The 17011-nt window shown below is 33.3% G+C and overlaps 2 protein-coding genes across 5 annotated transcripts in view; one reads left to right on the plus strand and one right to left on the minus strand.

Annotated features, from left to right (window-relative positions):
- LOC112508652 (KH domain-containing protein HEN4-like) overlaps positions 1-9552 on the plus strand; it is a 17506-nt gene extending 7954 nt beyond the window's left edge. For 2 of the 4 annotated variants that reach the window (XM_025113330.1, XM_025113334.1), the window contains one exon: positions 8886-9147. In XM_025113330.1, the coding sequence (XP_024969098.1) occupies positions 8886-9029 (144 nt within the window). In that variant the 3' untranslated portion in view covers positions 9030-9147. Of the gene's footprint in view, positions 1-8885; positions 9148-9280; positions 9317-9483 lie in introns of those variants that run through there. The other 2 variants (XM_025113331.1, XM_025113332.1) reach the window with 2 other exon arrangements.
- Positions 9553-9614: 62 nt separating this feature from the next.
- Positions 9615-16132, minus strand: LOC112508653 (amino acid permease 6-like). Its single transcript, XM_025113335.1, has 7 exons — positions 16028-16132; positions 15716-15949; positions 15523-15616; positions 15173-15387; positions 14114-14259; positions 10320-10547; positions 9615-10238 (listed from the first exon to the last, which is right to left on the minus strand). Exons 1-7 carry the CDS (start codon positions 16113-16115, stop codon positions 9816-9818), a joined length of 1428 nt encoding a protein of 475 aa, XP_024969103.1. The 5' UTR covers positions 16116-16132; the 3' UTR covers positions 9615-9815.
- Between the last annotated feature and the right edge of the window lie 879 nt (positions 16133-17011).

Here is a 17011-nt window from a genome sequence, read left to right on the forward strand (position 1 = left end):
TATAAATAGGTGATTAGGCCTATTGTATTAAATGTCGCTTTTACGTTTTTCTTATTAATAAAGTGAAACCTTTGACACTCAAGATTGTTCTTTAATGTTCATAATTTATTCTTGAGTGTTCATCACTTTGTTCATTAAAACACTATAATTTGGTTATTCTTAACTCGATTATTAGTGTTATTGAGAGATCTGGGATCAACATAATGGTTGACTAAAAAAGTAGTGGAAGATGAGAAAGAAAGCCTATACTTGATAATCTTTATTGCTTTATAGATGATGATTTTCGTCCATGTTTTCAAGGTGTTTAAGCAATGTGAGAAGGTGTCCCACCTAGGCATTTGTCATCATGGTGCTTACGAAAAGAAATAAAATTGTAGAATTCATTTATATAAAATTTAGTATATGGACTTTACATATCTTAATTATCAAGTTTACTATGAGGTCTATTTATAGATTTTAGAAGTCGGAACTAAAAATAATTTACTGGGTCTGTTTGGACTTCTAGAAGTTGAAAGGGTTACCCTTCAATTATATGGTGTGGCTGACAAACAGGGTTCCTAATTAGTTAGGGAAACCCTGACCTATATCCAAATTATAATGATATATACCAACAAAAATATGACGACAAAGTAAACCTTGGATTATATTATCTGATCCATTGAACTCCCATCTTCAAAGTACTCTCGATTTTAGCCATGTTTGTTGTGCATGGCATGCTATTTGAGCACAAATTCTAGATTTTGTCTATGCTGAACTTGTGTACAAAATAGGGCAACAATCATTCCTAGGCTGAACTGATAGTCGATAAAGAAAGTTGAGAAACAAGGATTCGTTGGAGATTACAAGTAGTTACAACTGGGAAGTTGTTAGTCAGGCAACAACCATCGTTAAGGCCATTGCCGTTGCCACTACCGCTGCTGCCGTTACCATTGCTGCCGTTGCAACCACCTTTGTTGCTAGTCTTCCATGGTTCATCATCGGCGTTGTCTATTTTTAGGAATGACTGGAAGTATGTTCAAAGAAAAACCAAGGGTTTGTTTATCCTATTGGACTTTAAATGCTCCAATGAGTCCCACATTTATGTCACTCTCTTGAGCCCAATAACTGACTTTAACTCTCTCTCAAGCCCTAAAAGCATCAACAGTACTCCACTGCCTCAAGCTTCTTCACAGTTTGGTTCCTCTATACCTAGGCAAGCATTGTGCACATAATAGGGTTTCTAGCTTCACTATTTTTATGTTCCATCTCAAGCTTCTGGAAGGAAAACCTTCTATGCAGAAGGAGCATATTTAATTTGATAAGAGGACATATTCCAAACTCAGTTTTTTGGATGCTTTAACTTTTTCCAACTAGAGGACAAGGTGGAGGTTTGGCAGGCAGGTATTGTTACGCATATAGATAGTACGGGTAACTGTGGGGGCTGGTCAATTATTCAATACATGAGATAAGTGCTGTTAGGAGTAGTATAAATAGAATGAGCAAGGAAGAGATTAAGCATGTGCTTGTATTTTGTAATTGACGAGAGCCTCTATGGAGAGTATCCAACCACTAGAATGTGTTACAAACTACTAACGGTTATCAAGGAAACTATGGTAAGATCTGATTATTCACTCATAACCGAATGCCTCTGGCTTTAGAGGCCAAGAACTCTCCCAAGGGTTGCATCCAATTGATTACAAAATTCATACCTAATCGATACCACCTTCCTTCTATTTATACTTCTTCTAACAACTGACTAACCTCATTTATTGACTAATTGATCAAAGCCCCACAATTGACTTATTGACCGGCCCACTATTATCTATATGTGTAACAATGCCCGGCCCCCAAACATCCACCTTGTCCTCAAGGTGGAAAGAAAAAAAATAAAGAAATTGATTTGTTCTTCTTTCATCCAACTCCTCTATGGCTCAATGATCTTTATACCCAAATGCAACAAACTTCTCTTGGATTGTTTCTTTCCAAAATTGCATCAGATGCCGACGCTTGAACACTTTCAGCCTTCACGATCCACCCATTCAGAACACCAATGCGTCAAGTCTTTTGCCTCGAAATCTTAAACTTCTCCAAAATTGGTATTTATACTGTTTTTTCTGGTTTCCTCATGTCCAAATCAACATGTTCATCCGCTTTGGAGCTCGTGGTTGTCCTCTCTGACGTATTTTCTTGCAATTTGGTCAACACTTCTCTTGGTTTCTTCAAGATAACAAATTTTCTTTTATTGACTTGGTCACAACCTGCACTGTTCTGATGCTCCTCTTCTAAAAATTTCCCAAACTCTCCCTTTCTATTAAGTGCGTGTCCATTGGCTGAATCCATTACCACCCACTTTATTTTCTCAGATCCACCGGTAGCCACCTTGCTTTCTGGAATTTTACACTTGTCAGACCCTTATTTTTTCCTTTCCACATAAGTGCCTCTTGGATGTTGAAAACTGCCATAGTAATTGGATGATCTTTCACTTTATTGTCGTAGATGGACAACAAGCACACCATCTTCAACAGGTTCCCATCAGATTCTTCGTCCTTTTGCATTCCTGTATCCCACTCTTCGTTCAATCCAAGCATAAACAACGAAAATTTGTTCTTTGAAAATCGATCAAGATTACTAACCTGATTGGTTGGCAATTGCTTTTGTTTTATCCGTTAGGTTGATTTGGCGAGTATTGATTTTTTTGGTCGGTCCAAAGTAGACATGTATTGTCTGCCCAAACTTGAAATCCTAAAAACCAAGGTTTCGGCCCCCAATTCAGCAACCACGACATCACTATTTTTTTTTTTCATTTCCTTGATTTACGGCCTTCCTTTCGATGGCAGTCGAGTCACCAGAAATTGGACGTCTCCATGATATACATCTTCTACATCTCCTGGTCGGAACAAGTCTCTTCAACCTTTTTTGGTTCTCAATCTGATTTTGGCTTCAGATTCACCCTTCGTCCTTCTCTCTTTGATCTTGTTTTCTTTTTCTCATTTCTGCCAAGACCCTAAGTTTGCAATCTTCATGATCAATTGATTGTTCTTGGATATAATTCAAGTCTTCTTGAATTGATTCCTTGATGCTTTTCCACTCTTCTTGAACCACATCCATTGAAGACTTCATCGAAGTAATATCCTCTATCTTTTGCGCTATGACAAGCATGCTTCTGGTCAATCCCATAATCGACTACTCTAATACCATTTGTTACAAATTGCTAATAATTATCAAGCCAGAGTCGCTCATAATCGAATGACTTTGGCTTTTGAGAGGCCAAGAACTCTCCCAAGGGTTGCACCCAATCGATTACAAAACTCATACCTAATCGATTCCACCTTCTTTCTATTTATACTTCTTCTAACAACCGACTAACCTCACTTATTGACAAATTGACCAAACCCTCACAATTGACTTATTTACCGACCCACTATTATCTATATGTGTAACAATATCGTAACAGAATGCTGGAAGGAACCCTTGAATAAGCCGATTTCTAATCCAATGTCACAAGTGTGCATCAATAACTTGGATCTCTTGGTCAAAACTGAGTCTTTGTATGTTAGATATGCCCAACTTTCCTATTAGATCACCAAGCATACAACACTTGATTACTTGAGGGCGTTCATCGGCATGTTGTTTGCTCTTATCAACTTAAAGCCTCATATAATTAATGTTGCGTATTATCTTCATTAGATGTTTCTCTATATGTTGTGCTAGATTTTGAGCTGTACTATTAGCAAATTACTTGATAATCTAAATAAATATGTTGAACTTTGTTTCTGCATTGTGATGACTAAAGTTGGCTTTTAAATCTTTGATGCAACTAAATTGCACAAACAATGATACAACATGCAGACTTACACCACTGCCATCAAACTTCTAGCCTAGCTGATGTAGGTAAGGTCTTCGTCATGTGATGATCATGCCTTTTAAAAGAGACTCCTCGTTAGAGCTTGTGATGAGTATATAACATATTTTATTAGATAATATATAATATTATATATACACACATCAAATTAGGGTAGTTTCGTAATACAACCATTTAGTCTCATTCCCTTCTTTTTTGTTCCACGTATTTTGATGGAACAAAAACACTACATTTTTGTCCCACTAAGTCCCATCTTGTTCCGTCTAATGTTGCATGAGACATGGGACAATGGAGTTGCCTTCTATCGTGCACATTCATCCTGCCTTTCATGTCTCACAATTCAAATATGCTATGCTTGACATCCCTGCTACACTTAGTCTGCCTCATCAAATTAATGCTGGCTTGGAGTTTGAATGATCACTACACCTTCGGGATCACAAATGGAAGTCTTATTACAATGGAAGGATTTGACTGAATGTGATTCCACATGGGAAGATATGTGTACTATGCAGGCAACCTTTCCTCACTTTCCACCTCTGGAGAAGGGTCCTCCCTAAAGAAAAAGGTTCAATTTACTTTCACTAGGAGGAAGAAACAACATGAGGTGATTAGAGAGAGTAATGGTATTTTACTCTTTTAAGTTAGGCATTTTAGTAGAAATAATAGTAGCATTGGAGAATAAGATATGAGAAAAAGAATTGATCCTCTGGATCGTAAGAAGATACTAACCTCTCGAAAGCATACCACCAATCTGCCCACCCATTTGATTTCTTCGTGTCCTCAAATGTGATTCATAACAATTATTCGCTTGCATCTTTTAACAAGTGATTTAAATGATGTTGAATGAACAAAGTATGTTTACTCGTATGTTGCTCTTGAAGAAACCATATATAGGATCATTACTATTCATTTTTACAAGGAGTAAAATATGGATTTGGTCCCTGTGGTTTACACTTTCTACCTATAGTGGTCCCAAAATAAAAATAAATACAAGGATGGTACCCCCTGGTACGCATGTCTGCACCTATCGTGTCCCTCCTTCTAACGAAATTAAAAAGATCCCATTAACCTAGTTAAGTCTAGGGTGACGTTTGGTTCGCAGAATGCTTTTGGATGAAATGGAATCTGTTAAAAGAATTTGACTTGAAGGAATTGGAATGGAATGTTGTCAGGTTTGACCACCCGTTGGTTGGCAGACATTAGAATGGAATCTGTTTGTTTGGTTCACAGATTGTAACTTTGGAATTGGAATGAAAAATTGATAAATGACCAAAATGCCCTTTTTGAAAATTTTAATTTTTTTAAAACTAAAAATACTTTAATAAAATAATTATTTAATATGTAAAACAATATAAAATACACAACCCCAATATAACCATAAGCGAAACGACATTACTAAATCAATGGTTGGTCGGCGGTCGTTCAGATCGGTGGTGGTCTACACGGTGGTGGTCCGCAGGTGGTTCAGATGGCGGTGGTCGGCAGATGGATGGTGATCTGCGGTTGTTCAGATGGATGATGGTTCAGATCGGCGGTGGCGACGGTGGGTCAGATCGGTGGTTATTCAAATCGTTGGTGGCCGGCAGTGTGATTCAGACCGGTGGTAGTTGGCAATGATTCAAATCGGTGGTGGTTCATGGTGCTTCACGTGGCGGTGGTCGGATGTGGTTCAGATCGGTGATGGTTGGCGGTGGCCGGTGTGATTTAGATCGATAATAGTTGGCTGTGGTTCAGATCGGTGGTGGTCTCTGGTTGTTCAAATGGCGATGGTCGACAGTGGTTCAGATTGGTGGTGGTCCATGGTGGTTCAGATCAGCGGTAGTTTAGATCGGTGGTGGTCGACGGTGGTTTAGATCGGTGGTGGTCGACGGTGGTTTAGATCGGTGGTGGTCGACGGTGGTTCAGATGGCGATGGTCAGCATTGGTCAGATAGCGGTGGTTAGCGGTGATTCAGGTCGAATGTGGTCGACGATGGTCATATTGGGTTTTATGAGATTAGGGTATATTGGATTAAGGGCATATTAAGTATTATAAAAATAGAGAATTTCATTCAATCAAAATACCATGTAGTTGTTATGGAATGTTAAATTCTTTTATTTGTGGAATTTGTAGGATTTTGAAGATTCTTTTCGTGAAAAAGAATGAACCAAACGAGGGAAAGGAATTTGGTCAATGGAATTCAACACTCCAATTCCATAACCAAACGCTCCCTAAGGGTATTTTAGTCTTCTCACATTTTTTGTTGTTACCTTGTTAAAAATTAAGAAAAGATATATATATATATACATATATATATATATATGTATATATATAAAGCATTACATACATTATACATATATACACCTATAGGGACGTCTGTTTATCTTCATTCTTCACCTACTACTCCAACCTACGTCGCCTCATCTTCTCATCTTGATTCAAAGACCTCACCACCTTTTTTATGAATGTGAAAGTATTCAAGAAGAGATAGGAGATGGCATCAAACGGAAATGGAAATGTGATCGGAAAAGGTAATGGAGTGTCAATCGGTAGAAGCGACTGCCAAATATACAAATGCATAAGGGACAGAGCGAGATAAATTAAGCTGATGGTGCAACGATGGTGAAATCACAGGTTATCTATGAGCTGCACTCTCTTCAGAAGAAGAAATCAACACCAAACAACACTCTGCTTCATGGTGTACAAGGTGCTTTCACAACTTTGACCAAATAGGAATGCCACAGACAACAGCTCTTCCTCGACCTGGGGGTCTAGTTTACCGAATTTTTGGGTTTTGATTCATAGTCCAAGCATCTCGTTTATGGGTTTAACGGTCCAAGCATCTCGTAGCTTTCGGGTTCGTTTTTAGGCTGGAATATGGGTTTGAACCTGTGTTTAGATTTCGATTTTGGGTGTGAAGCTTTTTCCGGTTTTGTTTTTAGGTTTAAATCTGAGTTTCGATTTTGGATTTGAATCCTTCTTTTTCCGTTTCTAGGTTCCATTCCCGGTTTTGATTTTGGGTTTGAACGTGTGATCCAATTTCTGGGTTTGTACCCGGATTTTGATTTCATTTATGGTACGGGGGTTCTGTCTAATTATGATTTAGTGTTTGTTTTTTAATTCAATATAGGTCTTTGATTTGTATGGATCTGTATCACAAGATTTTGGATGAATTTGAGCAAAATTGTCAACGTGTTATTAATGCTCATTGATGTTCTTGTGCTATTTAAGGTGGTTCTTGTATTCATGAAAATGTTCATAGTGTTCTTGAATATATACAGGTGTTGTATTCATAGGTATTCAAATATGTGTTCTTGAATATATAGGGGCCTAATCAAATGAGAACTGTTTTGTTTGTTGTAACCGTGAGATCCAATCCCAACCACAAATCTAAGGTTAAATTAAGAAATTAATAATTTTGGTAATTTTGACTTAAAATATTAATTAAGGGCACATTAGGGATTTTATAAATATCCTCTCTCCTCCCTCTTTCCTCTCTCCTCTCTTCTCTCTCCGGTGAATCTTATTCGGCGAACCTTATTCCGATGAATCTTATGTGAACACAAGATACACACTGTGATACCTACAAACGGTATTCACTGTGATACCCAGATATACATACAAGATGCACAATGTGATACCCTTTGTAAAGCAATGAAAATAACGAAAATGCACACTTGATACATTTCATAAAACAAAGAAAATACATTGTGATACACGTGAAACGTTGTGAACGTTATCACTATTTGATTCACAAATGCCTTTAAAATACGATGTATATTAGGTAATTGATATACTAGGTAACTAATTTTAATTAAATATAACCTTCTAAAAAATTTAATTAAATATTTTTCATTAGTTGTCAAAAATAGAATTACTATATTACCCTTTTAGCTTATTTAAGAAATATCCTCAAATATCTTAAACGAGTGGTTAACATTTGATCTCACGGTTACCACAAAGTAATCAATTTTCCCTTGAATGGGCCCCAAATGTTCAGTGTTATTGAATATATACAGGTGTTCTTGTATTCATAGGTGTTCAAATGTGTTCTTGAATATATATATATATATATATATATGTATATATATATATATAGGTGGTCTTGAATTCATAGATGTTCATAGTGTCCTTGAGTATATACAGGTGTTCTTGTATATATATAAATATATACATACATAAAAAACAAAATAGAATAAAGATAAAAATGTGAAATTAACTGGGTTAACAGAATCTTTTTGATTTCGTTAGAGGGAGCCAGGGAGGAACTCAACAGGTGTGAAAATGTCAACCAGGAGTATGATTTTGGGACCAATGTGTGTAGAAAGTGTAAACCATATGGTCCAAATCTTTAATTTACTCTTCATACAAGTCAATCTAAAATTTGCTTATAATCCATCTGGTCTGTTTGGTGTTCGTTGTATTTCGATTAACATTTTCACCGCCTTATTGCCAAGAGACACCATCTCTGAAGCTATAGTTTTAGAAGTGGCATGGTATGTGTCCTACTGTGTACTAGCGCTATGAGAGTAGAGAGTAGGACATATACCGCTAGTTCTATGCACTTAAACAACTCATTTTTGGTACTTTTTTCTTCTGGTCCCATAGGTATTGCAACATTAGACCCTGCATGCTGATTAGTAAAATAATTGACCTTTTCGATGAATTTAGAAACAAATCGTAGGCACAGTTATAAGTTTTTAATTTGAAGTATGATGAGTTACGGGCCGTTTGGTTAGTTTTCCATGAAGTCTTGAATGGATACAGTTGTCTTTGTGGATTAATATGCATGTATAGATTAGATTCTGAAGGTTTTTTATGGATGGAAGGAGTGTTTTTTTAACTTGGAAAGACTTGGCTTTCTACACCCTAGAACCCTACTGAATAAGCCACTGCCAAAAAGTCATGCATAGCTGACCGAATAAGCTGCGAGTCCCATTAAACTGCTAACAAACAAGCCCTTGCCTATAATTTATAGTCTTCAACTGATGGATTTTTGTAAAAATATGTGAAAAGTTGAATGTTTTGAATTTTATCTTACAGTTAACTGATTTGGCTGTTTCAGATCTCTGATGCGAAAATCACCATAACCGACCCGAAACCTGGAGCAAAAGAAACTTTGATCATAATATCCGGCACACCTGAGCAGGCTCATGCTGCACAGTCCCTTATTCAAGCTTTTGTGATTAGCGAGAGTGAAGGTTCTTGATAATCATCTACGGAAGAATGCAGAATGTTTTTGCTGTTTATTTGAAGGTATGAGTGGTACTAGCTAGGGGAGAATATGTTAGATTCAAGATTTGCCTGCTCTTCTCATACTACACATATTTAGTAGGTTGTTGAGTTTTTCAACCTTATAATTATATATATATATATATATATATATATATATTATTTCTTTATTAAATTTTTTTAGTATTTATGCCAGCATCTGATATATGTGACTTTTCGTAATTCTAGTGCTCACAACACAAGCGTAACGAGTGTTTACTGGTGGTAAAATTGTTAACTAAAATCGTCATCTCCGGTGGATGTTTGACGTGGCAAACCGTAATCCGCATGCATGACAATTATGGAATGTTGCCATTTTCACTTCATGGTACTTGGACCATAATATGTTCTGTGAATATGATCATAACTCACAATACCGCAAATACTTGCAGACACTCTTCACCTTCTGTGCCAATGACCCAAAGAAAGAGGTTATCTTGGTGACATGGTTTGTTGGTAATACCACCATTGGCGTCGATGCCAAGTATATATTACGAGTTCAAATGAAGCGTTGCAATAGTAAAGGAAGGTGGTGAACCCCAAGGGTCTCCTTTGGTGATAACCATAACAATCCATCGGAAGAATCATGACGACAAGTGCACAAAATGCAATAAGAATGCGAAGACAACCAACTACGCATTACCGTTAGCATCAAGCAAGTTCTTGTACAAGTTGCATAACAAAAACAACTGCTAGTAATATGTTTCACGTATTGTTTATGATTCTATTCTGTTTTGAACGGTTGATATTTCTTGAGATCAGTCACGAGTCCCTGCACCGATCCCGCAGCCGCGACCAAAGACACTACTAAACAAGACCAAGTCAGGATCTTTAGCCACACCCAAGTGAATGAAAACCTTGGAATCTTAGCCCTAGCGATATACATCTCTATTGGGAAGTAAACTGTCAAAGGGTAAAATGAACCTGCCCCTATCAACCCTAAAAAGCTATTGAAAAAGGGGAAAATCATCGCTATCAACGCAGTTAACATCACATACAGTGTCCTCCACACCAACCGAAACATGTTAACACAGTATTCTCCATGAAATGGCACATTAACAACGTGTTCCCTCGTTATAAACTTGCTCTCGGGCCATCGTTGCTTACACTTCATCTCGACAAAACCGAATATTGGTTGACAGAAGACCTGCGGGTTTTACTTTAATTTTTCAGTAACGGAACTGTATGGATTTTTAATTTTTTTGGAAAAGAAAATGATGCATTTGACCTGATATGCACCAATAAGGTGGATGGCAATGCAAACATTGGCGAAGTCGATGAGCCAAAAAGGTTCGAAGAAACCGAACCCGGTCAAGAAGTTGCCTGGTGCATCGTTTCCAAATGCTGCATAACCAACACATCCGCAAAGGACATAAAACAAAGTCGTCGTCAAAATTCCAACAAGCGATGCCCGTTTCATGGCCTTGTTTTCCGATGGATACGATTTCAATGTGTCCTGTATTCGAAATAATTCAAAACTACATTAAGTTTAGTAATATATGTGTGTATATTATATATATATATATATATATATATATAGGGTCAGGGGAAAACCGTAAAAATATGAAAAAATGAGGAACACCCTAGTAAGTGTTCATCTTGACAGCATACACATGTGCATACCGATAATTTAAGCAATTTGTCTGATATGCACATGTGCACAACATACACGCATGCATAAAAACCCAAAAATAACTTCACATATGGTTACTAGTGTTTTTTTGTTTTCATTTTTTTGACACCCCTCTCTCTCTCTCTCTCTCTCTCTCTATATATATATATATATATATATATATACCGAATCATACATATTTTAATATGTTTCGTTTTTATTATATGGTTTTGGTGACACTAAACCTAAATAAGGTTTGAACCAAATCTTATATAAATGAATCTGCCAATTCTAAAGCACATGCATATGCCCTCGGCCAACTCATATGTGACCATTCAGACAAAAACAATTTACATTCTTTATGATTCAGACACCAAGTAGTTTCCTAAAATGAAGACATTCATATTATTGATTATAAATACAAATCCTTCAAAACACAAATTTAACAAAAGATAGAACCATATTTTATGTAAATTGTGTTAGCAAATTAAATTAATGGGTTTTGAATTATTTTTCTCAATCAAATCAAATAATTTCGGTTTGGAATTAATCATGTTAACAAATATGCGATGTTACCTCACATTAATTATTGAAATCATATAAAATGAGATATTCAATATTTAATTATATTTATATACAATTAGTTATACGAATTCGAATATAAAGCTTTAATAAGTTTTACATACACATAATTTATTTGTAATCTTGAATTTTAAGTAACATCACTAAACAGTATTTGATACATAAAAAATGATTTTTATAAAATATTTTATAATATATAAATATAATCTTAATTGTGAGGCATAAAATTCAACAAATATACATCTTTTTTCCAAAAAGGTTGGTTTTTCACCTTGTCTACCCTAAGGCCTACCCCCTAACCCCTATGTCCCAACTTCTTCGAATACTCCAAACACATTTGGTGGCCTAAAATTATGATTGTTTCAAGTCCATGAATTAATGGTCCACAAGAATCTAACTTTTTCTCCCTGCATTTTACCCTCAGTCCAAAATCAACAAACTTTTGTCGCCATCAGGAATCAAAAACACGTACATGCTTTTTTATAATCTCATAAATTCCAAAATATAAACCATATATATATATATATATATATATATATATAATGCATTTAAATATAAAACTTTCTTATAAATAAAAAATTATAAAATATTTTATCCTTTAAATTATGATATTGGTTGTAAATAAAATGATATTTTGATAACTAAACGAGAAATATGAAGGTTGAAGCCTATAAAAAGCATCTATCATCAAATAGGGTTTTCTTTTTTTAAGAAATAGTTCATCTTTAAATCTCAAAAGAAGTTTTCACAACTTCAGTCTTCATTCTATCTTTGAAAGATCAATGGTATTTGTAAATATTAAAAATATCATCGTATATACTTTTCAAACAAGAAAAAACTATAAAACGAACTTATCAAAATTGAACTATATAAAAAGACATGATGTATTGAATATTGAAATTACTTTGTAAGTTTAAGCAATCTATTAAATGCTAGATTAGCCTCTTTAACATACACCGGGTTTTGAAAACATAAAATAGTTGATGAACGAATATTGTAGATAGTACGACTTTATAATGTCAGAAAAAAAGGAAAAGATGGGGATGATAGAGTGGGGGCTTTAAAAGCTTGTAAATAATGCATAGGTGACAGTTAAAATTCAACAACAATAATAAATAATATATTATAGATAGATAAGAGTGTAAAATATAAAATAAAAAATAAACAAATTAAGATACTAAAAACGTCAATATTTATTTATCATATTTAATAATATTATTAAATTCAATAATATTCAATATTTGATTTATTTTGAAGGTATTGAAGAACCGATTATAATAGTATAATTTATAAAAAATAAACGTTTTCAAAATATATTTTTGTTAATATATAGTTACATATGTTAATATGAGAATGTGTAAAATAAAAATAGGAAAAAAAAAGAGATAAATTAAATTATATAACTAATTATAAAGGTATAAAGTGTAATTTAATAATAAAAAATAATTTTATTTTTAATTATCATGTTGAACGTGGAGGTTGTAATTAAAGGTTCAATATTTATACATAATTGATCAAAATTTATACCTCTTAAAAATTCAATAATAACCGTTTAACATATTTTACAATATAATATAGATAGTATAAATAGATAACAGTGTAAATTAGGAAATAAAAAAAATTAAATATAAGTTCTAAAATAACTCACTATATATTTATGCTATTTAATAACATGATAAAATTTAAAATATTCAATATTGATTTATTTTAAAGGTGTTGATGACAAGATTATAATTATATAATTTGAAAAAAAAAATATTTCTTAATAAAATTTTAGTTCATATACGATTATTTATTTTAATATGACAAAAATATAAAATAAAAAATGGAAAAATTAGTGGTATGAAATAAATTCTATAACCTATTATAAGATTATCAATTGCAATTTAATTTTTTTTATCTTTTATATTATCTTGAGATGTGAGATTTAAAGTTATATGTTCTACAACTTTAAATTTGTAAATAAATTGTGTAAAATAGAAATAAAAAAAGTAAGAAATATAAAACAAATAAAATACAATAACTATAAGGTATAAAATGAAAGTTTTAAAAATAATTCACTACTTATTTATGTTATTTAATAATATGAGATTAAATTGAAAAAAATTCAATATTGGACTCATTTCGAAGGCACTGATGAGATGATTATAATGATTTAATTTGTAAAAAATGAAATGTATTTTTTTAATATATTTTAGTTAATATATGATAAATATGTTAATGGTGTAAAATAAAAAAAAATATATAAAATAAATTAAATAATTAATTATAAGGGTGTAAAATGTACGTGATACATAAGAGAGGGAAGTTTCGATACAACCCTCATCATTGATAAGGTGTCATCAGTTACGTATATAGTAATGTGATCAAATAAATGACGTGTTTTAAAAGGTTTGGTGTGAAGGATTGTCGTCATTGATGCACATGGGATCTAGATCTCTGGATGATATTGACATTCTTTTAACTTAAAGGGCTGATTTTGACATATGTAGAAGGTTTTGGGCTTGCTTCGTAATTTGGGTATTTGACATAGAGAATGTGTTGATATTGAAATTTTCTAAAATAAAAAATTCAGTTTTATTTAATTTAATTTTTAATTTTTTTTCCTCGAAAAAGCCCCAAGATACGAAGTAGATAAAGACATTTCAACAGCTGTCAATAGTGCAATGTGTGATTTTGACATCTCATGTGTATTATCATATATATATATATATATATATATATTAAAAACATTTATATATCATTTTAATTAATAAAAATAAAAAGACTACTAATTAATAATCAATAAAATAAAATAAAGGAAAAGCAATATAAATAAATGTAAGAACCTGGATTTCGATAAGAACAGTCGAGAAAGCATAAGCGAAAGCAATGTCTCCAATGGCTTGAAACGTTCTCCAGACCTTCTCTGAACCCGACACGTCTACCCCTACTTCCACTCCTGTTAGCCGAGTCCTTGAATGCCCTCCTCCTCCTATTCATCCAATTCATTTATTATTGAATACTTAAATTGGAATTCTAACCAATTTTTTTGGATTAGGTTGATTCAAATGTCACTACTTCTGCAATATCTAGGTTTACAGTATTACAGATCTAGCTAAAGATCAAAAAAAAAATTAAATTCAACACAGATATGCAATTGCTTAGTTGAATTTGACTTTTTTTTAATCTTTTAACCAGGTTTGCATATCAATAAATATAGTTAAAATTGGATCCGTCAACCATAAGTAAATTAAGATTGATTTTGTAATATTAGGGGGTGTTTGGGATTGCTTATTAGAAACAACTTACGTTTTTTTTTTATCAAAGTGTTTATCATCTTATTATAAGTTAGAATGATTAAACTTTTTAAAAACTTCTTATTAGAGTTTGACACCGGTATAAGTTGTTTATCCAAACATTCAAAAGTGTTTATTACCGGTATCACACCGGAATAAGTCAATAAGTTATTTTTATAAGCAGTCTCAAACACCCCTTTAAACCGGTAAATTGCAAATGTTTTAAGAAATTTAAACGTTTATTCATTTTATTTTATTTGTTTTTAAGGGTTTTATAGAGGTGAAATCAAATAAAAACAATAAAAATGTTTGAAATTTGTGGGAATTAGTTTTAATCATTAAATGAGTAATGAGTTTTATTCACATATGAAACAACATTTGTATGTTTTATGTGTGAAACGATAAATATGAAATCAGATTCACAATTCTCGATGTTTTTTTGATTCTCATTGAATTTTTTGCTTCCTAGTTATGATCACCTTCGCTTTAGCAAAAAATACATGCGAAAACGTATCAAAAAGTGGTCGTTCATAAATATAAGTATACATACTAGCTAGTGACGGAATATTTTGTTTTCATATATGGTTTTTACGTAAAATAAAGAGTTACCGGCAACTTTTGCAATGGAAAGGCCGAGTCCGATAAGAGAGTAAGAAAAAGACATCACAGCAGCCAATATCGATAGCCACGACAAGTTGTGAAAATTTGGTATCTGACTTAACAATATCTGAATTATCGCAAACAAAATCATGTACGGATAATCCGATTGTTTGCAGTCGGCCTCGTGTCCACGCTCATGATAACAATTCGATTTCTTCACCGCCCTACAAAATTAATTCAAACAAAAAAGAAAAAAGAAATTAACCAAACACATCTTAAATTCAAAATAAACACACACAAAAAAAACCCTTGAAAATTTAAAAAAATACATGTTTTAAAACATGAAACTCCGGTCTTACACTATACTTATAGAAGCTGTGATCGTGTATCCAATTGTAACTCCCACAAGATTCACATACTGTGCAATCCCACACAGTTGCACCTTTCTACCACCTGTTTGGGAGGGTGAAAAGACGGTTCTACCCTTTGGTCAGAAACCCTTAAAAAAGAAAAAAGAATCTATGGAAATTAAAGATTTTAATGAAGTTGCACCTAGACTGGCTTGAACCACATCCATATAGGTATAGTTACGTTTCCCTGTAACAGGATCTGGTGCACGATAGGCGTCGGCAAGAAGGGTTGAAGTGAAGTAAGTAATGAAGGAAAACGTCATCAGAACTGCCGGACCAGCGATCCAACCAAGCTGAGCTATGGCCCATGCAAGTGACAACACTCCAGAACCAATAACAGCAGTTATAATGTGAGCACTTGCAGTTAACCAAGTACCTGCACGCACCAGGAGATTAATTCATTCACTCATTACTAATTTGAGTTATATGTATGTATATATATGCTTAATCTTACCAGTTCGTTTTGGGCGACCATCGTCATCGAGGTTCTTGTGATTGAGCTCGTTTTGGATGTGAAGGGTTGATGGGGTGGTGGTGTCCATGGCTATTGGGTTGGTTTGGAAATGGTGGAAGAAAGTGAAGGGTGGAAGGGTTTTAAAGGGAGGAAGAAGGGTAAAAATGTCATGAGAGCATTTAATGATAATGAAATGAAGGTATTTGAGAAGAAAAACAAGTCAGACTTCTAAGTTTGTTTCTTCATGTCTTAGTATCTTTTAAAGTTGGAATTCACCTAACTTATTTACATGTTTTTTTATATATAATGAATAGTCAACACACAGTTAATGTGAGAAGTGTAAGAAAAGATTCAGATCTTTGATCATTTTTAATCTAAATCTATCTATGAAATATGTTTGATAAGGGATTGATACACCGGTGCATCTCGTCCTTATGTGTATTCAAGAGTGGAAATTCATTCTTACGCTTTTCATCTTACCTTTCCTTCTCATTAGAATCCAACCTTATAATGAATTGTATTTATTATGATGAAATAAGTTTTATTTAGATTTTTATTGTAAGAAAATTATTTTTAAAACTAAAATACCATTCCTTTGATACAATTACTATAATAATATTGAGTTTGTAGGTTTAAATATCTTAATAAACTGTTCTGTATAACCAAATAATTGTGATTTTGATGTAAAAGCGTTGTATATAAGTTCATATATGAAGCTTTTGAGTGTTTTAACAAGATTTTTTTAGATATTTTTAAAATAAAACGTGGTATTTATTTTTTTACATTATACTTTTGAGAAGTGTCATATATATATATATATATATATATATATATATATATATAGGAGCGTTCAAATAAGAACCACTCAATTTGTACAAACCGTGAAAACCTCATTCAACCAATCATAATTTTTCATTTTGTTCATTTTTTTGTAATTATGAGAGGTTGATTAACCATTTTTATTGTGGAGGGTGTTAATCATGG

The sequence above is a fragment of the Cynara cardunculus genome (assembly GCF_001531365.2).
Source record: "Cynara cardunculus var. scolymus isolate 2C chromosome LG 3, CcrdV1, whole genome shotgun sequence".
Lineage (NCBI taxonomy): Eukaryota > Viridiplantae > Streptophyta > Magnoliopsida > Asterales > Asteraceae > Cynara > Cynara cardunculus.

Coding starts and splice junctions, on each gene's coding strand:
- LOC112508653 (XM_025113335.1), bottom strand. CDS start 16,115: ATGGACACCACCACCCCATCAACCCTTCACATCCAAAACGAGCTCAAT. Junction 15,617..15,715: donor TGTGGTTCAAGCCAGTCTAG/GTGCAACTTCAT, acceptor CCTCCCAAACAG/GTGGTAGAAAGGTGCAACTG. Junction 15,388..15,522: donor ACAGCTTCTATAAGTATAGT/GTAAGACCGGAG, acceptor TTAATTTTGTAG/GGCGGTGAAGAAATCGAATT.